This window comes from Sus scrofa, chromosome 7, assembly GCF_054392235.1.
Source record: "Sus scrofa isolate SSC_HxYL_T2T_F1_AM1 chromosome 7, Sscrofa_HxYL_maternal_Yorkshire_Landrace_v2.0, whole genome shotgun sequence".
NCBI classification, from domain to species: Eukaryota; Metazoa; Chordata; class Mammalia; order Artiodactyla; family Suidae; genus Sus; species Sus scrofa.
Window position 1 is genome coordinate 66,836,457 of NC_139389.1, and position 23,542 is coordinate 66,859,998.

General features: G+C 54.8%; 2 protein-coding genes across 27 annotated transcripts; one reads left to right on the top strand and one right to left on the bottom strand.

The window, feature by feature from the left end:
• The first annotated feature begins 1,960 nt into the window (after positions 1-1,960).
• On the top strand, positions 1,961-14,442 carry MAN2C1 (mannosidase alpha class 2C member 1). 18 transcript variants are annotated; one of them, XR_014810541.1, is made up of 26 exons: positions 1,961-2,083; positions 2,349-2,474; positions 3,203-3,326; positions 4,648-4,718; positions 6,393-6,570; positions 6,866-7,055; positions 8,475-8,581; positions 8,769-8,879; positions 9,239-9,331; positions 9,461-9,577; positions 9,803-9,898; positions 10,001-10,146; positions 10,477-10,600; positions 10,884-11,109; positions 11,223-11,308; positions 11,436-11,591; positions 11,779-11,876; positions 12,055-12,149; positions 12,406-12,510; positions 12,615-12,771; positions 12,866-13,009; positions 13,380-13,489; positions 13,591-13,670; positions 13,805-13,953; positions 14,041-14,150; positions 14,222-14,442. XR_014810541.1 is itself a non-coding variant. In XM_001924189.5 (26 exons), exons 1-26 carry the CDS (start codon positions 1,983-1,985, stop codon positions 14,346-14,348), a joined length of 3,123 nt encoding a protein of 1,040 aa, XP_001924224.1. In that variant the 5' UTR covers positions 1,961-1,982; the 3' UTR covers positions 14,349-14,442. The 18 variants fall into 18 exon arrangements, 6 of the variants coding, with proteins under 6 accessions (XP_001924224.1, XP_084824844.1, XP_084824845.1 ...); XR_014810539.1 differs by having other exon boundaries at positions 10,963-11,109; positions 11,425-11,591; XR_014810537.1 differs by having other exon boundaries at positions 10,963-11,109.
• Positions 14,443-14,998: 556 nt separating this feature from the next.
• Positions 14,999-22,244, bottom strand: NEIL1 (nei like DNA glycosylase 1). Of its 9 annotated transcripts, XM_084968731.1 has the most exons (12): positions 21,591-21,618; positions 21,030-21,150; positions 20,845-20,959; positions 19,654-20,109; positions 17,415-17,534; positions 17,256-17,319; positions 16,898-16,997; positions 16,355-16,482; positions 15,997-16,024; positions 15,750-15,811; positions 15,444-15,606; positions 14,999-15,280 (listed from the first exon to the last, which is right to left on the bottom strand). In XM_084968731.1, the coding sequence occupies exons 4-12, from the start codon at positions 20,085-20,087 to the stop codon at positions 15,210-15,212; spliced, it is 1,170 nt and encodes a 389-aa protein (XP_084824857.1). In that variant the 5' UTR covers positions 20,088-20,109; positions 20,845-20,959; positions 21,030-21,150; positions 21,591-21,618; the 3' UTR covers positions 14,999-15,209. The 9 variants fall into 9 exon arrangements, 6 of the variants coding, with proteins under 6 accessions (XP_084824857.1, XP_013833516.1, XP_005666203.1 ...); XM_013978062.3 differs by lacking the exons at positions 20,845-20,959; positions 21,030-21,150; positions 21,591-21,618 and adding an exon at positions 21,793-22,244; XM_005666146.4 differs by lacking the exons at positions 20,845-20,959; positions 21,030-21,150.
• Between the last annotated feature and the right edge of the window lie 1,298 nt (positions 22,245-23,542).

Below are 23,542 nucleotides of genomic sequence, written 5' to 3' on the forward strand. Positions count from 1 at the left end.
CAGTAAAGTAACTGACAGTGTTTTATGTGGTTTTGTTTAATTGAAAATCCCCAACATCACCATCATTAAACCACATATTTTGGCTCTGGACTTTTATAACACAGAGTAGACTTCCGATTTTAGATTTTTTTGTTGTGGAGCGTGGGCAGTGGAGGGGCAGGACAATTACAGGAGTCTCTGAGCCCAAAAGTATAGGGTGGCAAAACAGCTTTGGGGGAGGAGATTCTCTGGTGAAGCTGGGGCAGTGATTGTGGGGAAGGATCTTCAGGTTTCCTCAGCAATAACTTATCTGTCCCCCTTTGGTCGCTTAAGAAAGATCATGATGACTTAGAACTGAAATTGATGAGACCTGACCAGGGCAGCCCCAGCTGTTGCTGTCTCTGCATAGGGTTATGCCCAGAGCAGCTGCTTGCAGGTTAGGATAGGGTTTCGGGGCCAGTTGAGAAAACCCCAACTTATCAGTGCACAAAGAAAGCAGTACTTTTTTGTTCTTTTTTTTTTCTTTGCTTTTTAGGGCCTCATGTACGGCCTGTGGAAGTTCCTGGGCTAGGGGTAATATTGGAGTTAAAGCTGCCGGCCTACAACACAGCCACAGCAACACAGGATCCAAGCTGCACCTGCCACCTACACCACAGCTCACTGCAACGCCGGATCCTTAACCCACTGAGCAAGGCTAGGGATCAAACCCGCATTCTCATGGATACTAGTTGGATTTGCTTCCACTGTGCTGCAGTGGGTACTCCCACAAGCAGTTTTTTAAAACCTACTGCCTTCTGACATCTGAGCCCCAAGCTCAACTCAGCCTACCTTACAGCAGCAAGTTGATATTTTTATTTATTTATTTTGCTTTTTAGGGCCGTACCCACAGCACATGGAAGTTCCCAGTCTAGGGGTACAATTGGAGCTACAGCTGCCTGCCTACACCACAACTACAGCAACACTGGATTGGAGCCATGTCTGCAACCTACACCACAGCCCACAGCAATGCCAGATCCTTAACCCACTGAGTGAGGCCAGGGATCGAACCCGCAACTCCATGGTTCCTAGTTGGGTTCGTTTCCCCTGTGAGCCACATCAGGAACTCCAGGGTTATATCCATATTTTAAATCACGTTTGGTATTCTGTACTTAGTTACCTTTCCCTACTATTCGCATTTGAAATACTGTAAACCTGACTTGGTCAGTGTTTCCATTAAAACATTAGGGCTCATGTTGTGTATATTCTTTTTTTCCTAATGGTTTTACAGACAAGGACTCTAGTAGTCCTAGGAGGGGGAAAAACGCTGCCATTAGATAACCAGAGTTAACACGAGGATGAAATTGGTGTTTCTGGAATTATGGCTTCTCTAAACAAGTCAGTCCCATGAAGGGAAATGTATCACTCTCTTAGAATCATGATTGTTACGTCTGTGATCTGCCATCTCAAAATTTCAGTTTCTGGTGATGGGCAGCAGTTACCCTTACACATGAAATAAAACATGTAGTAGAGGAAGCTGAGGTTACTGGGGTGCAGAGCCCTCCCTCATTAAACACCTGCCCGCTGGTTGGCTTGAATGCACCAGGCTCTTTCCACGTTAAGCGAACGCAGGTTTTCCTGGGTAGCCAGAGGTCTGGACTGGGACCAGAGGGCAAGGGTGGTGCCCGCTTGTAGCTTTTGAGACTGGGTGACCTCCTGGCCATCGTGCCTGTCTCTGTCCCTGGCCTTTCGCAGAATCAGCGTCAAACTTCTCACTTTATTTAGGGAGGGATTTGCCCGGCAGCCACCAGCTAGGAGGAGAAGGGAGAGCCTCGGAAGCACAGCTTTTAGCGTTCAGCTCCTGCTCAAAATTAAAAGCAGCGGGGCTTCAGAGAGCCTCCGGTGTTCCAAGAAAAGCTGCCCGGGGCCTGGAAGGCGCCCTTTGGAAGTCGGAACCTTTGGTTCCAGGCCAGGGACGGCGCGGACAGCACCTGGGGCTTTCCGGGAAGAGGGGTAAGCGCGCGACCATGGCGGCGGCACCGGCCGTGAAGCACTGGCGCACTACGCTGGAACGGGTGGAGAAATTCGTGTCGCCGGTTTACTTTACCGACTGTAACCTCCGGGGCAGGTATGGCCCCCTTGCCCATGGCGCCAGCCTCCCACATCCGCGCTCCACGCATCTTAGCCTTCGCGGGGCGCGGGGGCGGGGGGAGGCCCTCAAGCTTCAGCCGCCACCCGGGCGGAGAGGCAAAGTGGACAAGTACCCGCTGGTGTCAGGGCTGGGTCAGGTGAGGAGGGTGTGATGTGGGGCAGCCCTCTTGGCAGTAAATGGAAGCGCGTCCCTACCCGCTAGCTGGCCCGTGGGCGCGCGCTCACCGGCCCCTCCCGCCCAGGCTCTTCGGAGACAGCTGTCCAGTAGCTGAGCTCTCCAGCTTCTTGACGCCGGAAAGGCTTCCCTACCAGGAGGCAGTGCAGCAGGACTTCCGCCCCGCGCAGGTCGGAGACAGCTTCGGACCCACGTAGGTAACGCCCAGAGGGAGGGCCGTAAGGGCCACACCTCCATTGTCTGCCCGCTGCCCTAGAAAGCAACTTAGGGCAGAGCAGCGCCCTCTGCTGGGACACAGCCCTCTGGGCCTTTATGGGAAAGTTTTCTTTATTTCCTTTCCTTTCCTTTCCTTTCCTTTCCTTTCCTTTCCTTTCCTTTCCTTTCCTTTCCTTTCCATCCTTCTTTCTTTCCTTTTTTTTTCTTTTTAGGGCCACATGTGTGGCATATGGAAGTTCCCAGACTAGGGGTCCTATCCCAGCCGCAGCTGCCAGCCTATGCCACAGCCATGCAGGCTCCCAGCTGCATCTGCGACCTACACCACAGTTCACAGCAATGCCAGATACTTAAACCATGAAGCAAGGTCAGCTATTGAACCTACATCCTCATGGATACTAGTGGGATTCGTTACTGCTGAGCCGCAATGGGAACTCAGGGATGTTTTCATTTTACCCCTTCTCCCATTCCCTGGACACCCCTTAGGAAGGGCACCCTAGGATAGATCACAGACCCCTGATTCTCTCCCTCTTTCTTTCACCTTGCTGCACACCCCCTTACTTCTTTCTCATGGGTCAAAGTTGAATACCTTGTGATGCTGCAGATGCTTGGAAAAAGTCTCAAGCCTTTGCTGACCCTTAATCCAAGGAAGTATGTCAGAAGGACAGGGCTTCAACCCCCAGGCCCATCTCAGTGGTTCTCTTGCAGATGGTGGACCTGTTGGTTCCGGGTGGAGCTGACCATCCCAGAGGCATGGGTGGGTCAGGAAGTTCACCTTCGTTGGGAAAGTGATGGAGAAGGCTTGGTGTGGCGTGATGGGGAACCTGTCCAGGTAAGGAGCACTGCACCGGGTCAGGTATGGCCACATTTTAGCCCTGGTCTCTGGAGAAGCTACAGCTGAGTGGCTCTGCCTGCCGGATGCTATCAGGATTTCAGGATTGGGCAGGTCCCCTGTCCTGCTTGGTCCCTGTGTAATTGGTCCTTCTCATACTTGAATGGGTGGCTTATGGATCTCAACATAATTAGTGCTAAACCAATCCTGTCACTGACTGGTCACACTCCCATTCTGGGATGAAAGTAATTACTAATAAAATTCTGTAGTATGTATGGCAGATCCATTTATGAACCCTCTATTAAGTACCAGGTGCCAGACTAGTGGCTTCGCAGACTATATCACTTTATATTTTTGGTTTTTCTCTTTTTTTTTGGCCACCCCACAGCATATAGTGTTCCTGGGCCAGGGATCAGATCGGAGCCACAGTTGCAACCTAAGCTGCAGCTGTGGCAACGCTGGATCCTTAAACAACTGTGCTGTGCCAGGGATTGAACCTGTGTCCCAGTGCTCCCAAGATGTTGCCGATCCCATTGTACCACAGCTGGAACCCCATATTTTTGGTTTTTAATAAACTAATTTTTATCATATATAATATATGCTACAACATTTGGGAATGGAGACTTTCAAACAGTTCTGGATAGGAATAGTATAAAGTTTAAAAAGTCCTCTTCACCTGAAAAAATAGTTCTCTCCCTACTCTACCATCCCATCCCAGTTCCCATATAGAGCATCTATTAAGTACTTTGTTTATGCATCCATCCGTATCAGGTTTAATCTTCACAATCCTATGAGGTAGGTTTTTAGGGCCATTGACAGACTAAGAAACCGAGATGTAGAGAGGTTAGCACACTTGCTCAGGTTCACACAGCTTCCATTCCAGTTGAACTAACCCTCAATCTCAGGTTTAGGATTGTTGTTCTTCTTGTACAGAAAGATGGCAGACTCCTCCCTTCACTGGCTCAGTGGATATCTCCTGAGTGCCCTCTCTGGGCTGGTCCCTGTACTAAATACTGAGGATATCGTGCCCCTGACTTCATAGAGTTTCCTTTCCGATGTTTATTCAGGGGTACAGAAGCCACAGAGGACCTGACACCTACCCATGACCCCCCAAGACCCCTTTCCTGCTGGTAGATAGGTTGGGGCACTTGCTACCAGAGATCCTTGATTTGTCAGTCTTGGCTTTGTCTGGGAGAGAGGAGCCAGTGCTAGGGACTTGGTGGAGGGGCCTGGCCTCCCTCAGCTTTTACTTCACCTAAACTGTCTGAAAGCCTGTTTTTTTTTTTGTTTTTTTGTTTTTTTCCACTCCACTACCCACCAGGGTTTGACCAAAGAGGGAGAGAAGACCAGCTATGTCCTGACTGACAGGCTGGGGGAAGAAGACCCCCGGAGGTGAGTGAGTCCCTGTGCTGTGGTTGACCAGCACTGTAGAGGAGGGGTTACCAGTTGGCAAGGAGGAGCTGAGGCCCGGGATGATCCCAGAAACACATCCACTTTAGGAGCTCCCCTGGTGGCTTAGCAGTAACAAACCCAACTAGTATCCATGAGGACTTGTTTGATCCCTGGACTCCCTCAGTGGGTTAAGGATCTGGCATTGCCGTGAGCTATGCTATAAGTTTCGGACAGGGCTTGGATCTCGTGTTGCTGTGGCTGTGGCGTAGGCCGGCAGCTGCAGCTCCAAGTCAACCCCTACCTAGCCTGGGAACCTCCAAATGCTGCAGGTGCAGCCCTAAAAATATAAAAAGAAAAAAAAGAAACACATCCACTTTCAAGACAACTATCTTCATATCTCAGTTTGTTTTTAAAAAGCAGGATTTTCCTCTTTGATTATAAAGATAATGTTTTGGTTCTTCTGTTAAATATCAAAAAGCACAAAGAAGTAAATAACTCCCATTATCCTACCACCTAGAGATGCTCATTATTAACATCTCAGCCTTCTTCTCAGGAATTCTTTTTTTTTTTTTTTTTTTTTTTTTTTTTTGTCTTTTTGTCTTTTGTTGTTGTTGTTGTTGTTGTTGTTGTTATTGTTGCTATTTCTTGGGCCGCTCCCACGGCATATGGAGGTTCCCAGGCTAGGGGTTGAATCGGAGCTGTAGCCACCAGCCTACGCCAGAGCCACAGCAACGCGGGATCCGAGCCGCGTCTGCAACCTACACCACAGCTCACGGCAACGCCGGATCGTTAACCCACTGAGCAAGGGCAGGGATCGAACCCGCAACCTCATGGTTCCTAGTCGGATTCGTTAACCACTGCGCCACGATGGGAACTCCAGGAATTCTTTCAGACATAGTTGTTGCTAATTGAGGTTGTATTTCTTCGATATTTTGCATCCTGATTTCTTTCATTTCATGTTATAATGTGCATTTTATCACACCATCCAAAAACTCTTCTTAGATAATTATTATTATATTTTATAATATTTATTGAATATTGTGTGTCTGATGTTTCCAGACACTGGAACTATGATGGTCATTGACAGCAGGGGGACTCGTATATACTTATGTAATTCCAAAACTGACGAGGGCTCTGAAAGAAAGTACTGGGAGCTTAACATGAGAAATCTGTTCCAGACTAAGGAGAGGGATAGGAGGAAGGTCATGGAAGGAAATCATGTTTGCTGTCTGAAGACTGAGTAGAACGGCACTGCAGCCCACCATGCTGCTCCAAACCACGGCCTGTCCATGTTGGGTGATGGATTTTTGCTCTGAAAGATTGGGCCTGAGAGATCCAAACACGTTTTTAATAAGCAAAGAGGGTTCTAAGACCAAGGCAGTGCTTTATAAAGACAGCTTTGGAAATAAAAGACTAGCAGCATAGGTCCCACAGTTCCAAACCTGGCTACTTAGTCTCCTCGCCCAAGGCTCAGAACACTCAATAGCAGAACATGGGTTTAGTCTGTTGTTTCATCGGTGACCCTCTCACACAGGTGCTTAACATACTGTGGGATCCTCTGGGTGGTGGATCCTGGGGACAAATGAGGAGTCCGCTGGGTGCCTCCTTGGTCCTCCCACCCCAGGCCCCTGGGTCCCCAGGCCCTTGGCCTGAGGCTGCCTCCCCCATTTGTAGCCTGACCCTCTACGTGGAAGTAGCCTGCAATGGGCTCCTGGGGGCCGGCAAGGGATCCATGATTGCATCCCCTGACCCAGAGAAGATGTTCCGGGTGAGCCGGGCTGAGCTGGCTGTGTTCCACCAGGATGTCCACAAGCTCCTGGTGGATCTAGAGCTGCTACTGGGCATAGCCAAGGTACTTGACAGCCCCACTCCACCTGCCACTCTCTAGGGCCCTATTCCAGGCAGCCTGTTTCTTGAGTTGGGTAGTTGGGACTCTGGGAATCCAGAATAGGGAGAGTGGTTCTGCCTGCCTGGGTGTTGGGAGGATTTCCCTGGATAAAGGGGAGGAGGGAAACGGTGCTGAGCAGGGGATCAAAGCGTTGGAGGTAGGGGGAACTCTACTGGGAACTCTCGGGAGATCAGCTGGGGCCTAGTTTTGGAGACTCTGCTTGCTTGAGATGGGGATTAAGGGGCGGAATCTGCTCCAGGGCCTTGGGGAGGACAACCAGCGCAGCTTCCAAGCCCTGTACACAGCCAACCAGATGGTGAACGTGTGTGACCCTGCCCAGCCTGAGACCTTCTCAGTGGCCCAGGCCCTGGCTTCCAAGTTCTTTGGCCAACGTGGGGGTGAAAGCCAGCATACCATCCATGCCATGGGGCACTGCCACATTGATACAGGTAGGACAGCAACCAGCCTGGTTGGATGGGGGATGCAGGAATGACCTTAAAGCTCTTATAGAACTGCATGATCCACATCAAGTTCTTGTCCCTCTTGGGCCTCAGTTTTTTCCATCTGTAAAATGGGGGAAGGGGAATGGACTGTGGGCTTTGCTAGGTGTGGCTTCATTTATTCTTTCAACAAAATCTGATGCCCCATGTGACCCCATGCTAGATATTGAGGAGTAGGACTATAGAGATTGATGACCACAAAATAGGCAGACACAGTTGCTACCATGATGGAGGGAAGTATGGGGTGGGGAGGGGGCCCAGAAGAGGCACTTAACCCAGCTGGGTATGGGGGATTCAAGAAAGGAGGAGGTGACCTTTGAACGGAGTGACGATGAGTAAGAGTTTGACAAGGGTGCCCCAGTCCTCAGATAGGAGTGGTGTGGAAAGAGTTGAGATGGGGACTTGAATGATGGGGGAGGTTTCCTGGAGGGGATCAGGAGTTCAGTTTTGAACCTGATAAGTTTGCAGTGTCTGTGGGGCTTATGGGAAATTTATGTTTTTAACAAACTCCTCAGGGTATTTATTCTGATGCAGCGAAAGTTTATGAACCACAGAATAAGGGCTTTATCTGCTGAACCAAAGCATGGGATATCAGGTGCTGAGCTGGTAAAGAAGGGACTGAGGCCTAGGGTTAGGAGAGGCTGTAGTGTCTCACGCTGGATGGCTGGCCCAGGCAGGTCCATCCCAGGAAGGCTTGCCCTCTGTTCCAGGATATCCTTCAGTGTATGTGCAGGGACAAACCCCTGCTGCCTCTTAAAGGATCCTCTCTAGAGGTGTCTAGACCTCAGAGTAAGGCTATTCCATCGACTGGGGCCCCCATTTCCTGATGTGTAAAATTGACCCAATAGTCCCAGCCAGCCTCCTTTCCCCAGCCCCTGCTCCCCCCTTGCAAGAGTGATATAAAGTGAGTGCTCAGGGAGTTCCCGTCGTGGCGCAGTGGTTAACGAATCCGACTAGGAACCATGAGGTTGCGGGTTCAGTCCCTGCCCTTGCTCAGTGGGTTAACGATCCAGCGTTGCTCGGATCCTGCGTTGCTGTGGCTCTGGCGTAGGCCGGTGGCTACAGCTCCGATTCAACCCCTAGCCTGGGAAACTCCATGTGCCGCGGGAGCAGCCCAAGAAATAGCAACAACAACAACAACAAAAGACAAAAAAAAAAGACAAAAAAAAAAAATAAAGTGAGTGCTCAGGACAGTTGCCACAGGGCTTTGCAGGGAAAAGGCCTGGGGTGGGAGGAGGGCTAGGGTGACCCTTTGGAGGCCCAGACTGGGCCTGGTTGGGTGCTTGGGGGCAGGGGTGAGGCTGGAGATCTGTGAGGAGCTGGGAACCTTACTGTTCGCCCTCTATCCTCTGCCCCCTCCCTGTCTAGCCTGGCTTTGGCCCTTCAAGGAGACGGTGCGGAAATGTGCCCGGAGCTGGGTGACAGTCATTCAGCTCATGGAGCGGAATCCCGAGTTCATCTTTGCCTGCTCCCAGGTCAGAGAGACAGCCATGTGGGGGCACCTGGAGTCCAACAGGTCCTAGTGTGAGGTTCCAAGGGCTTCTTAGGCCTGAGGGTCAGGGCTCCTTCTCACCCCCAGCCGCCCTCTGGGCCCCAGGTACTCAGCCCCAGGTGGTGCTCTTGTTGCTTCTGCCTCAGCTCCTGCCCCATCTGCCCCCACAGGCGCAGCAGCTGCAGTGGGTGAAGAGCCACTACCCTGGCCTGCATGCCCGGCTCCAGGAGTTCGCCTGCCGTGGGCAGTTTGTGCCTGTGGGGGGTACCTGGGTGGAGATGGTAAGTGCAGTCGCAGTCCCTCAGCCTGAGGCCATAGCATCATGGCCTTCCTCAGCTTAGCCAGCGACTTTCTGCAGGCCCTTCATGCCCCGTCTGTAGCAGCGCTTATTAATCCTTGGAATCCCAAGGCCTGGGACTTCAAGTGGGAGGAGAATCTCAAGCCTGTGACCTGGGCCTGGAAACCCTGCCCCCACCCATGGCAGGCAGACAGTTTGGCCTGAAGGGAGGAGATGGGCGCTACCTGGGCACTAGCTGTAACCCGGGCTCAGAGCCTGGCTTCTGATGGGGTGGGCTGCCCTGAGCTCCTGCCTATCCCGCCTGGTGCTGACCCTGGCCGCCTCGCCTTCCCTCACTGCCAGGATGGGAACCTTCCCAGTGGAGAGGCCATGGTGAGGCAGTTCCTGCAGGGCCAGAACTTCTTCCTGCAGGAGTTTGGGAAGATGTGCTCTGAGGTAGGCTGGGAGCGGCTGTGCCTGTGGGAACATGGGGCTCAGCTTGTCCGTGAGTGATAAGGATTTCAGGCTGTGGCTGCTCCACCAAGAGCCCTGGTTCCCAAGCCACAGAGGCTCGTTTCCCTGCAGTTCTGGCTGCCAGACACTTTCGGCTACTCGGCGCAGCTCCCCCAGATCATGCGCAGCTGTGGCATCAGGCGCTTCCTCACCCAGAAACTGAGCTGGAACTTGGTGAACTCCTTCCCGGTGAGCAGGCCGCAGGGAGCTGGGGTCAGAGCGGGCCTGGGTCCCAGATGACCCATTCATCTCTCCCCAGGCATATTGAAGGGTCCTGGACAGACCACCCAACCCTCACCCAGAGAAGGGTTGCCTCCCCGGGGGTCACACGGCAGGAGGGGCAGGTCTGGGAGGCCGGGCTCTGCCCCAGCCCTGGCTCTGGCCTCTCTCTCTTTCCCGTCTCCCTGCCTGCAGCACCATACCTTTTTCTGGGAGGGGCTGGATGGCTCCCGTGTGCTGGCCCACTTCCCGCCCGGTGACTCATATGGGATGCAGGGCAGTGTGGAGGAGGTGAGAGAGCACCTTGTGGCCAAGGCGGTGGGGGGCAGGCTGGAGAGGGCTGGGTATCCTGTCCTCAGTTGACCCCCTGCTGACCTGCCCCTGCCTATCCAGGTGCTGAAGACTGTGACCAAAAACCGGGACAAGGGGCGGACCAACCACAGTGCCTTCCTCTTTGGCTTTGGGGATGGGGGTGGCGGCCCCACCCAGACCATGGTGGACCGCTTGAAGCGGCTGCGCGATACAGATGGGCTGCCCAGGTCGGGCCAGGGCTCCCTCAGCCCCACCGTCCCCTTTGCCTTGAGCCTTTCCTTTTGCTCAAACATTGGGCCCTGCACCTCCCCGAGATCCAACCCCCTCCAATCCTAGACCAAGGGCTCCTCTCAACTTCTACCCTGGAGGCAGGGTGGGGGAAAAGCTGGGGATGGGAAGGGGCATAACCCTACCAGAGGGGTCTAGAACTGACTGTGTGGACAGAGCTTTCTGGAGGCAGCTCCTTACTCGGGGGCTGGACCTCTTTTTGCCTCTGCCTTTGAGAAGGGTGAGTCACATGGCCAAGGCCGGGGGCCCAGGCTTGCGGTCTCCCTCAGGGTGCAGTTTTCTTCTCCCGAGCGACTCTTCTCAGCGTTGGAGACCCACTCGGGGCAGCTGTGCACTTGGGTCGGGGAGCTCTTCTTGGAGCTACATAATGGCACCTACACCACCCATGCCCAGGTTAGGAGCTAGTTGCTAAGCCAAGCGGAGTAGGGGGTGTTGCCTGTGAGAGGCCCAAAGGGTCAGAGTGGGAATCAGAGGACAGAGCCCAGCCGAGACCTGGGAGAAGAGGCTTGGGTTCCATGAGCAGCAGAGAGGAAAGACGTGCAAGAGCGGGGGTGGGGGTGCAGGCTCAGGAGCCCAGAGGAGGCAGGACTGAGCCTCCCTGAAGGAGGAGGGGCTTTCGCTAAGGGAAGAGGAGGGAGGTATTTGGGGCAGATCACTCATAAGAGGCCTTATCCAGGAGTCTCTGGGGAGCCATCAGGGGTTCTGAGCAAGGGAAGGCTTTGGAAGCTGTCCTGTGATGCTTGAACGGATTCTAGACTGATCCCCCCACCCTGGGCTCAGATCAAGAAGGGAAACCGGGAGTGTGAGCGGATTCTGCATGACGTGGAGCTGCTCAGCAGCCTGGCCCTGGCCCGCAGTGCCCAGTTCCTGTACCCGGCAGCCCAGCTGCAGGACCTCTGGAGGTCAGCCTGACGTCTGCCCCCTGCCACCCACTAACTTCACCCGACCGCTCTGTGGCTGCCTCTTCCTCCTCACCTTCCCCAGCCCTCCCCAGCCCTTCCCTTGACCCCCACAGGCTCCTGCTCCTGAACCAGTTCCATGATGTGGTGACTGGAAGCTGCATCCAGCTGGTGGCAGAGGAAGCCATGTGCCACTATGAAGGTGAGGCTGACAGCATTTCTGCTGCTGGCTCCAACACCCAGGGCAGAGCCCCCAGTGTGTCCCCTGTGGGACACTCAGGGGTCACCCAGGCCCACTGCCCACCCATGACCAACCAGTCTCTCACCAGACATCCGGTCCCATGGCAACACATTGCTCAGTGCCGCAGCTGCAGCCCTGTGTGCTGGGGAGCCAGGTCCCGAGGGCCTCCTCATTGTCAACACGCTGCCCTGGAAGCGCACTGAAGTGTTGGCCCTGCCCAGGCCTGGCGGGGCCCACAGCCTAGGTATGAGCTTGGGAGAAGGGTGGCTAATGTAGCAGGAAGGATCAAGGCCAGACCGAGTGGGGACACTCCTCTGGGGATCTCTGCCCCAGGCTAGAGTAGTATTAGTACTCACTCCTCCACCCCCCACCCCAAGTAAGGTTCTTGAAATGTCAGGGAGGCTGCACTGATGCCCAGGTCTCATCCCCAGCCCTGGTGACAGTACCCAGCATGGGCTATGCTCCTGCTCCCACCCCGACCTCATTGCAGCCCCCGCTGCCCCAGCAGCCTGTGTGTGTAATGCAAGAGGTGAGTGCTGGCATGTCGCTGTGGGGCGGGGGCTGTGTTGGGCTGTTCCTAACAACATGGGCATTCCAAGCTCCCCAGCCTGGAGCAAGTGGTGAGGTGGGGCTAGGGCTGGGGTCGGGCAGGCTGTTGGTTGCGACAAGCCCCTGCAGACTTAGCCTCAAGGCCCCCTCTCACCAAGACGGATGGTTCTGTGACTCTGGACAACGGCATAATCCGGGTGAGGCTGGACCCAATCGGCCGTCTGACGTCCCTGGTCCTGGTGGCCTCTGGCAGGTGCTAACCCTTCATTGCCTTCTCCCAGTGCCTGGCAGGTGGATCTCTGAGCTCTTTCTCCCTCTGTCCCCTGGCCACAGCTGACCACAGTAACCCACCAGTGGCTCTGGCCTGGGACCCACATGGATCCGGGCAGGCTGGGTTGGGGATCTCCTGTCCCCTGGGCCTGCTCACCCTGCCTGCACCCCACCCACCCGAACAGCTGGAGAGACTAGAGTCATACTGTTGTGAAGTACCAATCCTCATGTCCTTTCAGGGAGGTCATTGCTGAGGGCACCGTGGGGAACCAGTTTGTGCTGTTTGATGATGTCCCCCTGTACTGGGATGCGTGGGACGTCATGGACTACCACCTAGAAACTCGGTGCGGGCTGGGCAGGACTTGGAGTAGTGGAGGTGGGAATACAAGTGTATGGGTGCCCTCCACCAAGCTGTCCTGGCTCAGTGCCTCCCTCCCCTATTCCACAGGAAGCCAGTGCTGGGCCAAGCAGGGACCTTGGCAGTGGGCACCGAGGGGGGTGTGCGAGGCAGCGCCTGGTTCCTGCTGCAGATCAGTCCCAGCAGTCGGCTCAGCCAGGAGGTTGTGCTGGACGTCGGCTGCCCTTATGTCCGCTTCCACACTGAGGTAGCAGGGGCAGGCATCTGGGTATCTTCCCCAGGTGTGGCTGGTGAGGAGGAGTCAGCCCAGGTCTGTCCCTCCCCTTGCACCCCCACCCCAGGTGCACTGGCATGAGGCCCACAAGTTCCTGAAGGTGGAGTTCCCTGCCCGTGTGCGGAGCCCCCAGGCCACCTATGAGGTCCAATTTGGACATCTGCAGCGGCCCACCCACTACAACACCTCTTGGGACTGGGCTCGATTTGAGGTCTGACTTTGGGGTGGGGCTGGGTGAGGGGTTTGGGATCCTCCCTGGCTGGGGCAAGACTAATTGTGTGCTATGGGAGAGGGGGGGAAGATGATGATAGTACTTGCTGGTTCCTAACATGTATGCCAGGCATTGTACTGAATGCTTTGTCTAGTGTGCTACTCATGCCCATTTGGTGGGATAAGTACTCTTATCCCCTTTCCCAGATGAGGAACTCAGGCTTGAGACAGGTTGGGCGCTGTGCCCAGGGCCACCTATAGTGAGCGCTGGAATTCAGTCCTGTAGCCCTAGGACTCCCCTCGGTCTGGTGACAGGAACTCTGGAGCACAAGAAGGTGGGACCCCGGGGTGCTCTCCCTTCTACCCTCCAGGTGTGGGCCCACCGCTGGATTGATCTGTCAGAGCATGGCTTTGGGTTGGCTCTGCTCAATGATTGCAAGTATGGCGCGTCAGTTCGAGGCAACGTCCTCAGCCTCTCGCTGTGAGCGGGGTACCCCCGGGGGGATGGTGTGGGAGCGCGGACTTCCTGGGACAGAACTAAAACAGCTCCAGCACCGCCCTTACCTACCCTCCCCAACCCAGCTTGAGGGCACCCAAGTCCCCTGACGCCACAGCTGACATGGGGCGCCATGAGTTCACCTATGCACTGATGCCGCACAAAGGTGAGTGCTGGAGCCCAGGTCCCTCTTTGCCCTTCTGAGCCTCTGTTGCCCGAGCAGTCAGAGGGTAAAACGACAGCGGTCCCTTGCGCCTACCCTCATTTTGCACCCCATTTCCCTTTCTGGTCTGCGCCCAGGCTCCTTCCAGGACGCTGGTGTTATTCCCGCTGCCTACAGCCTAAACTTCCCCCTGTTGGCGCTCCCTGCCCCCGGCCCTGCGCCTGCCGCCGCCTGGAGCGCCTTCTCATTGTCCTCGCCTGCAGTGGTGTTGGAGACTGTCAAGCAGGCAAGGGGTGGGGCGGCACGGGGGCGGGGTCCTGGGCTGGTCACGCCCACAGCCCCGCCCACTGCCCTCCTCTCCTTCCCTCCGCAGGCAGAGGCCAGCCCCCAGGGCCGCACACTGGTCCTGAGGCTGTACGAGGCCCATGGCAGCCACGTCGACTGCTGGCTTCACACATCGCTGCCGGTTCAGGAGGCAGTCCTGTGAGTGAGGGAGCACGGTGGGAGTGGGAGTCGTGCCCTCGCGGCGCCTCATGACCCCTTCTGTTCTCCAGCTGTGACCTCTTGGAGCGGCGTGACCCTTCTGGCCCCTTGCCCCTTCGGGATGCCCGCCTGAAGCTCACCTTTTCTCCCTTCCAAGTGCAGTCCCTGTTGCTCGTGCTGCAACCCCCACCGAATTGAGTCCCTGAGGGTGGGGGTTTGTGGAAGGCTTTGATCCTTATTTTTGCAAGGATCAGTCACCTCTTAAACAATAAACCTTTGGCTCAGGAACCCAGCTGGTAGTCCCTGCCTGGTGCCCTCAGGGCCCATCCTCAGGCTTTGAGGGGGGAAGGTTTTATCCCAGGCATTTGGAGGCAGGGGCAATATTTAAGGTTATCTGTGCCTACAGGGTCTGGATTGCAGCCCCCTTGAGAGAGACTGGAGATACTGGTGACCATAAACTTGACAAAGAGAGGATGATATAACCAGCTCTTCCCCTGTGTCCACAGGCAGAGGGCCTGAGGCTGAGGAGTAGGCCTGGTTGATGGGTTCTGGCTGGCCCTCGTTAGGAGGCGAGCATTGACTAGTCTGGACCAGGCTGGGGGAGCAGCTGCAGCCCTGAGGAATCCTGGACTGGAGGCAGCCCTGGGCTGCGGGTCTCTGTACCACCTCTCGAGGGCTGTCCCTGCAGAGGCAGACTGTCCTTTGAGAGCCAGGACCTTGAGGCCTGGGATGAGGCTCAATCTGCCATGCGGAGGTAGTGGCCCTCCTGAACCCAGGGCTGGGCAGCAGGCCTCTCCACATTTAGCCTTCCCAGACCTCCTGCAGCCAGCCCAAGAAGTGCCAAGAAGTTCAAGTTTATCAGTTTATTAAAAATTAAAGCATTTTTATGTGGGCTTAAAAAGTGGGGAAGGTAGGGTATAATTAAAAACATCATAGTTGTATAGGGAATGGCTATAGGGCCAAGGGCATCCAGTTCCCTGCAACTTCTAGGAAGCCACACAGGCCAGATCCAGAGCAGGGCAGCAGGAAGGGGTGGATGCAGGCAAGGAGAACCTCCTGTTAAGAGGCTGATGTCCCCTCAGGCTCCAAGGATGGGGTGTCACCTGTGATCTTTTGGGGCCTGCGGCGGCCTAGGAGAACAGACGAGGGAGGCCACAGCTCAGACTGCAGGCTGAGGACAGCCCCGCCAGCTTCCTCCCACTGCACTAGCTGCCAGCCCCTCCTCTCCTGGAAAGCTCGTTTTGGTGGTGCCCCTTCCCTCTCTAGAGGAGGATGCCACCACAGAAGGCCTGCCTGAGGTTGCCTGTCGCCTCCTCCTCTTCCCTTTCTCAGGGACTAGGGGGGTTTCTGGGTCCTGTTGGAGGCTGGTCCCCTTGGGCTGCTGGGCTGTACTCTGCTCAAGGCCTCTCTGTGTCCTTCGTGTCCTTAAAGTGGCCTTGTTTTGAAGTGTAGGATCCTGGATGGAGAGAAAACAGGTCTCTGAGGAGCTCTAGCAGTTCAGAGAGAGGTTGGTTAGTACCCACCATTGGCAAGGGAAGGGGCTGCCCAAGAGCCTGGCCTGGGAGGCGTGCAGGGAGGAGGCAGCAGCAGGGAGCCTACCTCCACTCTGTCCTCAGGGCCCTGCTGTGCTCCCTTGGATTTCTTCTTGCGGGACTTGCCCCCTGTAAGACACTGATGCTGACGGGCTGGAGGGTCCGGTGGCCTCAGCCCTCTCTCTCCAGACTCCCACTTTCCCCCTCTGGGATGACTCCCAGAGTTGGAGGGGGGACCAGGATGGAGAAGGGTGCTCTAGCCCTTGCAGGCAACTAGTCCTTTCTGCTCTCTTATTGCATTAGAAGTAGCTTACCTTTGGGTGCCAGGGGTCCAGGATCCCCCTAAAATGGAATGAGGGGAATTCAGGAGTCAACCTGGCAGGGGGAGTTTTCCCTGGAGAGGCATAACTCACCTGTCCTTACAGATTAGTGAAGGCCCCCCCGCCCACGTCTAGGAAGCTTCTCTAACCATCCCCTCCCCACACAGGTCAGAGCCAACAGCAAGGTCACCCTGCCCTGGGCTGCTCCACTAGCTGCAACCCTGACTCAGAGGAGGGAAGGGGCACAGCACAGGGAAAGCTTAGACCCTCAGGCACAGTGTGACCCCAGCTCTTCCCATCCCACCAGCTTCCTTGGGTCTCCATTTTCCTGTGTGAGCATTAGAGCCCAAACCTGGAACCAGATGGTGCGGCCATGCCGGTCCCGCAGGGAGTTCATGCCCGGTGTGCCATAACACCGCAGCCAGGCTCGGAAGGCAGCAAAGTCCTCCTCCCTGCTCTCCGGCCCATAGCCTTTGCCCCCTGTGGGACAGAGGAACCGGGCAGAGGTCAGAGGGCTGACTTAGGCAGGGAGGAGGGGGCGCCTTGTTAGACTTGGCTCAGACCTCAGCTTCACAAGCTGATGGCCTGAGTCAGGAGGCCAAGGCTCTCCCTCCTCCAGCTGTGTGACCTCAGGCTGGTGTCTTCCCCACTCTGAGCCATGGCTTTCCCATCTGGAGTGGAGTGAAGAATCCTCACCCTGCCCGCCTCATGGGCGGCTCAGAGGACATAGACACCTGATAAGTGATGATAGGGAAGGAGATCTAGTCCACATATTTAGCAGCAACTAGGTCAATAAACTTCCATTCCCCAGGCAGGAACCCCCGGCCCAGAAAGGAGCAGGAACTGTCCTGGGTTACACGATATGCCGAAGCAGAGCTAGCTGACCCAGGCTCACCAAGCTGGACCACTTCCTTGGGCACTGAGTGGCACAGCTCCAGCAGGTCTGGGTTCTGCAGCTTGGCCTTGATCTTCTGGCTCAGGGTCAGCTCCGGACTCTGGAGAAAGGGCAGGGGTACGACCTAGCTGTTAGCGTGAGGCAGGACCACTCTGGGGGTGGCTGAACCCCTGGGGGGCTAGACTCCTTCTGAACTTGGCAGGACTTGGAGATAGTTCATCTGCCCCCATTACCCCCACATGCACACACGTTGTAGAGAAGAGAAAACAGGCTGGGAGCCAAGAAGGGCACTAAGCTGGAGACACCTGACCCACCATGTACTGATAGGTGTGTGGGCACCCCTATCCTGCACACTCACCAGCCTGTGCCGCTGCAGTGCCTCCAGAACCGTGCGGGCCTTCTCAAAGGGGGGTATCCTCAGCCTGCGGTGAGGTGGAGAGAGGGAGCCATGCTAAGCAGTGGGAATGTGGGTGCACCCAGCCACCCCTGTCCCCGTGCCCAAGGCCTGCCCACTGACCGGTGTAGGATCTCTGCCCGCAGATAGTTGCCAATGCCATTGAAGAACCTCTGGTCCAAGAGGGCCTCACAAATGGGCCGGTCAAAGGCCTTGTCTGCTAGGTTTCGTAACACATTCTCCCTGGAGGGACACAGCCTAGACACGTGACACCCATGCTACCCTCCCCACCTCCAACCCCTCCCTGCCTCCCAGTGGGTTAGGATCCTGTTCCTGGGTGCAAGGGAAGGAAACGGAGTCCCAGTTCCCGTTTTCCTGGCTTCGGTGGTATTTTGGCAGTGGGCACCTCACATTTCTGTTAAATAGGAACAACAATGTGGGATTTTAATTCATTACAAAAGATAAAAAAATACCAATCAAAAGCAACATGTGGAGTTCCCATCGTGGCTCAGTGGTTAATGAATCCGACTAGGAACCATGAGGTTGTGGGTTCGATCCCTGGCCTCGCTCAGTGGGTTAAGGATGCAGCGTTGCTGTAAGCTGTGGTGTAGGTTGCAGACGTGGCTCGGATCCCACGTTGCTGTGGCTCTGGCATAGGCTGGCAGCTACAGCTCTGATTGGACCCCTAGCCTGGGAACCTCCATATGCCACCAGAGCGGCCCAAGAAATGTCAAAAAGACAAAAAAAAAAAAGGAACATGTTCAAGAAAACCAATGAGGCGACATATGTGGTGTGTTTATCACCAAAGTGCCTCCAACTCAAGACAGTTTTTAGAACAAGGCAATCCCAGGATCTCAGGTATGCCCACAGTCTGGAACTCTTGTCTAGAAGTACTGGTTGGTTGGATGTGAGAACTTGACATTGGTGGGGTCACCTGCTTCAAGATGCTGAAGATCTCCCAGGCAGCTGTACTGGCTCTGTTTAGGAGGAGTGAGCGGGCAAGTCATGGCTGGTGAGTGCCTCAGCAGCCCGCATCCCACCTCCAAGGGTCATGGGTCGCCTCATCACCATAAGAATAAAAGCATCCTGTTTCTTTGTGAGTCATGGCAAGACTGACTCAGTGATGGGCACAAGGAGGATATGAAATAGGGGGCCAGAAGACAGTTTGGGGGTAAAGGTAAGAGTGGGTGGTCGGCCCCCCACAGACTTTGCAGCTGGAGGACCAAACAAATGGCCAAAGTGCTCATCATGTGAAAGAAACTTCAGAGCCAGCTGGCAAGAGTTAACCTTGTGGCATAACTTTCCAGAAAAGGTGAAATGGGAGAAATCCAAGACCTACACAGACGCTTTCCTAGGCATTCACGCAGGCTCATGCCCGGGAAGGCCTGGCGCCACAGTGTTCTGTGGTGCCAGAGATGCCCAGCCCACCCCAATGGGCAACCGAAGGCGTGCCTTCCCCGAGAAAGGGAGGACTTGCCAAGTCCACTCCAGGCCTTTGAGTTTGTGATACTTGGAACACTTCTAGAGGCATGCATGGCTGGCCTCAGCTCAAATGTCACCTGGGGTGGCCTTTCCTAATGCCACCTCCTCAGCCCAAAGTTATTTTCTACCTCTTGAATTGTTCTTCAAGCATGTGTCTATTTGAATTGGTCTGGTTTCCTTGTTCCCCTTGCCCTATCTGAACATTAGCTCTGTGGGAGCAGGGACCACATCCACACTGATCACTGCTGAACCCCCAACACTTAGAACTGGCCTGGCACGAAGCAGAGACTCATATGCATTTTACCTTGAGAGGAAAGGACGTGGCTGACACTGTGTATCTTACGTGACCTGCATCACATCACAGGTGGAGCTGTAACCCCTCCCTCAGGCAGAAGACAGTCACAAAGAGCACGGGACACAGATCAGTGGGCAGGCAGAAGGTGGGAGACCACAGCCTGACTCAGAAACCATGTCTTTAGGCAGGCCCCTCCCCACCCGCTGGAAGCAATTTCCACTCAGCCTCCCCGCTTAACATCAAGTTGCTAAGCTCCCTCCCCCCCCCACACCTTTCTTGTTGGTTTCCAGAGAGTGCCAGAAGCAGTGTGGGATGCTGATCTGAGTCCCAGCTCTAACACTAAACTGGCCATGTCCTTAGGGCGTGCCTACCCATCCACCTCTTGCCCCTACCTCCTCCCACATCAGTTCTGGGTTTTGACATCCATTAGCTCAGGGGGCTGTCCCCAGGGAAGGACATTGTGTCTATAGATGAAGGGTCAGAGCCCAGAGAGGGCTGGAACTCACTTCTCATTGGCCAACGAGGCACTAACAAGCCAGGCCTGGAGCCCAGGACTATATTCATCACACCTGCTGCTGGCCCTACCTGAACTGCTCATACTCCAGCAGAACACACGGCCCACGGCCTGGATCCCACTCGCCTCCAAGTTCCCAGCGGCCAAAGCGACGGATGTCCACGAAGCAGAGGGCAAGTTGGGGGCTGGGTGGAGCCGTGTAAAAGCGCAGATGGGCATGGGGCGGCAGTGCATCTCTGGGCACCAGCTGGAAGGAGCCGGTCATGCCAAAGCGGAAGACAAGGGCCAATGGCTCCTGTGGGGGCTGGGCCCCAGGCAGGGGGCTCAGCGTCAGGCGCAGCTCCTTGCCTCGGGCCAGGGCTGAGATGTGGTAGGCACTGCTCTCAAATGGCACCTCAGGGTTGCGGCTGACAGGTGACTTCTCCACACACCCGCCAAACACCAGCTCCCCGCATGCTTCGTTCACAAAGTGGCTGGCCAGATGCAGCTCAGGGCCCTCAGGCATTCTGTGGGACGGGTGGCAGGCCCTGTGGGGTAGGATGACAACAGGTTGGGCCAGGTGTGCACCAAGTGAAGTAGGAATTAACACTCCCAGTTTTCATAGGAGAACCCAGAGCGTCAGAAGGGGCCATGGTTGGGGGTTCCCTTCAAGGCTCAGCGGTCAGCGAACCTGATCACTATTCACAAGGACACGGTTCTATCCCTGACCCCGCTCAGTAGATCTGGCATTGTCATGAGCTGTGGTACAGTTCGAAGTTGTGGCTCAAATCCTGAGTTGCTGTGGCTAGGTCAGTGGCTGTAGCTCCGATTTGGCCCATAACCTGGGAACTTCCATGTGCCCCCAATGTGGCCCTAAAAAGCCAAAAAGAAAAAAGAAAAGGAGGGGCCATGGTCAACTGGGGTTGGCAGGAGAGTCAGCTGGCTTGGCCACAGCCCCTGGCCCTCATCAGAAAATGCTGAGAAAGCTCAGGACACTGGGGAGCTCATTAACATCTTCCTCAAGCTTCCATGAATTCATGCTGATTTTAGAATAAAGTCCAGATCCTTCCTTGGGCCCATACTGTCATCTCATTTTCTCCCAGGCTCCCCCTACTCACTTGCTCCAAGCACACTCGTCTTCCCCCTCCCCCCCTGCCTTTGACCCAGCTGTCCCCTCTGAGAACACTTAAGAGAGGCCCTCCCCCCAACCCCCTACACGTCTTCCTTTCTTCCTGGCACTCCTAGAACCTGAAATAATTCCATTGTCTCTTGTCTGCCTCTACCTCCACTTCCACCCCTGAGTGGAAACTCTACTTTCTCATCACCCCACAGCTTGGAATTGGGCCTGCATCTGTTGCCACAGTGGCTGAGGAGATGTCCGCGCCTGGAAGATAAGAGCTGGAAAGTCCGATGTTTAGAGGCTCAGCCAGCAGTGAGGACGAGCCTGCCACCACCCACTGATCAGCACCATAGCGAGGACGAGGAAGAGTGAATGCATGGATGTCCAGGCACATCAGCACTGGAGTCAGGTCCACAGGACTCCGAGGCAGGTGGCCAGAGGCATCAGGAAGGGCTCCCCAAGCTCCAGGCTGTGGTCCGGAGGGGAATAGGAAACCGCCCAAGTCAGCGCCTCGGCAGAGAGAGGCAGAGGCGGACTCCCTCACCGTGGCCAGTTCCCACCTGGCTGAGGGAGGAAAGTCTGCCACTTGCCCCTTCTCCAGTGCGTTGCGAGATCGAAGACGAAGGTGTGTTTTGGGCGGAGGGGGGCATTTAGCCAGGGCAGACTCCTTTGCCCTCGCCTACCCCCACCCTCAGCGCCGCCCCGTTTCGCTGGAAAAGGTGAACTTCCAAGTTCCTAATTTCTCCAGGGACCGGCAATCTAAGGCTCGCCTCCCACCCACTCTTCCATCCACCCCTCCCTGCCCCCACCTGTCCTGGGTTAACCCTGGCTCCGTCCTTCCCAAGGCCCCCAATCCCGTCCTCTCCTCGGCTCTGCTGCACAGACACCCCCACTCCCGCCGGAGGCTACCTGCGCCCCTCCGCGCCAGCTGGCAGTCACTACGGGGTTAAGGCCGGGGGCGGAGCTGCGCCTAGGAGCACGCTGGGAGCCGTCGTCGCTGCTCCAGCGCCCGCTGGGAAGTGTAGTTCCTCAGGCAGGTGGCAGAGACTGTTCAGGATGGGGTCCCCAAACTGGGGAGCCTAGGAGGTGGGAAAAGCTTTGGGGTAGTCACCTGGCCGGGAGGTGGCAGAAGAACCTGGCTTCCCGCTGCCCAGCGACGGCAGGGTCCGGGGTCAGGCGTGAGGGCCCGAGCTGCTGCTGTTTCTGTGGCTGAGGGAAGCCACCCGGCTAGTCCCGGACAAGCTCAGCGCTCCGGGCAGGGAACAGTAGCAACTGAACCGAAGCAGAGGCGTCTGCAGCTGTGCGCAGGGTGGGAACAGGTGCTCGGAAAAAAAAATGCAGTTCTAGGGACCGATGGTGGGCCTAAGTATCAGCTCAGACACAACAAAAACAAAAACATCATCACCACCTGTGGGGTGGGAAATGCAGCGAAGCAGCAAAAAGTAGGGGCCCTGAGAAGCAGAACCCACTTCCGATGTGGGGGAGGGGCTCTCTGCGATGACATTTAGGCTGAAACCTCAGAAGCAAGCCATCTGAGCAAGGCAAAGAAAGGGGACACTCAGTACCGCGAGTGGAAGGAACTGCCAGTAAAGAGGCCTAGAGGCCAAAAAGCGATTGGTCTACTACAGCAGGCCCCTGCTGTTGAAGTCAGTGCTGGGAGGTGAGGACAGACACAAGCAAGGTCAGATCAGGTCTGGCCTCTGGAAGTATCTGTAAGGAGTTTGCATTTCATCCTACATGTAGTGGGTGCTGGTGCCTTACCCACAGCCTGGATTTGCTCCCTTCATACTCCTACTTCCTCTCCTTCATCTGTTTTTCCATTTATTTTGACAAGTATATTAAAGTAAATTGACAAATTATGACATTTCACCCCTAAAATTTAGGCATACATCTCTAGAAAGCGATATCCTACAAAGCCACAGTACTGTTATCAAACCTAACAGTTAACAATAACTTCTTAATATCATCTAATATGTAGCCCACCTTTGGATTTTCCTAATTGTCCACAAAATGTCTTTATAGCTAGTTTCAAGTTCAAGGCAGAGTCCAAACAAGGATTATATTTCTCTTTAGTCATTTTTAATCTATTTAGACTCACCCTACCCACTTCACCTCCCTTTTTCTGGTCTTCATGATACTGACCTTTGTGAAGAATCAAAGCCAGTTGTCTCTGAGATGCCCCATCACATTCTGGATTCATCTGATGTTTCATTGGGTGTCATTAATTTGTTCCTCTATCTGTGGTTTTCCCTGCACACCAGGAAATTAGATCTAAAGGCTCGAAGATAACATATATCTCCTAGGTGCTGCCGTGTTCTCCAAATTGCATCAGATAAGGAGGCACACAACATCTGGTTGTCTCACTTTAGTGAGGCTGAAGTTGATCACTGATGAGGCTGTGACAGCCAGACTTCTGCATTGTAAAGGTATGTTTCACACCTTATAACCACTAAGTAATCTATGGGTTGATTTCATTTCTTTGTTGTTGTTGGTCTTTTTTTGTTTAAATTAACGTAAAATTTACCTATAGTAAAATTCATCTTTTTTAGTGTGTGAGTTTTGACAAATTCGTATACTCACATATGAATTTGCCCATGCACTCCTTTATTTATTTATTTTGGGGGTCACACCAGTGGCATTTGGAAGTTCCCAGGCTAGGGGTCCAATCAGAGCTATAGCTGCCAGCCTACACCACAGCTCATGGCAGTGTCAGATTCTTAACCCACTGAGTGAGGCCAGGGATCGAACCCGTGTCCTCATGAATACTAGTCAGATACTTAACATGCTGAGCCATGAAGGGAACTCCCATGTACTTTTTTAGTTAATACTTCCATGGTACTCACTGGGCAACCACTGATCTG

What these genes read in the sequence shown, in the direction of transcription:
- MAN2C1 (XM_001924189.5), top strand. Translation starts at nt 1,983, where the DNA reads ATGGCGGCGGCACCGGCCGTGAAGCACTGGCGCACTACGCTGGAACGG. An exon ending in CAGCTGCAGGACCTCTGGAG is followed by an intron (nt 11,110 to 11,222) that starts GTCAGCCTGACG and finishes TGACCCCCACAG; the next exon opens with GCTCCTGCTCCTGAACCAGT. An exon ending in TGTTGGAGACTGTCAAGCAG is followed by an intron (nt 13,954 to 14,040) that starts GCAAGGGGTGGG and finishes TTCCCTCCGCAG; the next exon opens with GCAGAGGCCAGCCCCCAGGG.
- NEIL1 (XM_013978062.3), bottom strand. Translation starts at nt 20,087, where the DNA reads ATGCCTGAGGGCCCTGAGCTGCATCTGGCCAGCCACTTTGTGAACGAA. An exon ending in CACTGCAGCGGCACAGGCTG is followed by an intron (nt 16,998 to 17,255) that starts GTGAGTGTGCAG and finishes CCCTTTCTCCAG; the next exon opens with AGTCCGGAGCTGACCCTGAG. An exon ending in TGGACCCCTGGCACCCAAAG is followed by an intron (nt 15,812 to 15,996) that starts GTAAGCTACTTC and finishes AGTGTCTTACAG; the next exon opens with GGGGCAAGTCCCGCAAGAAG.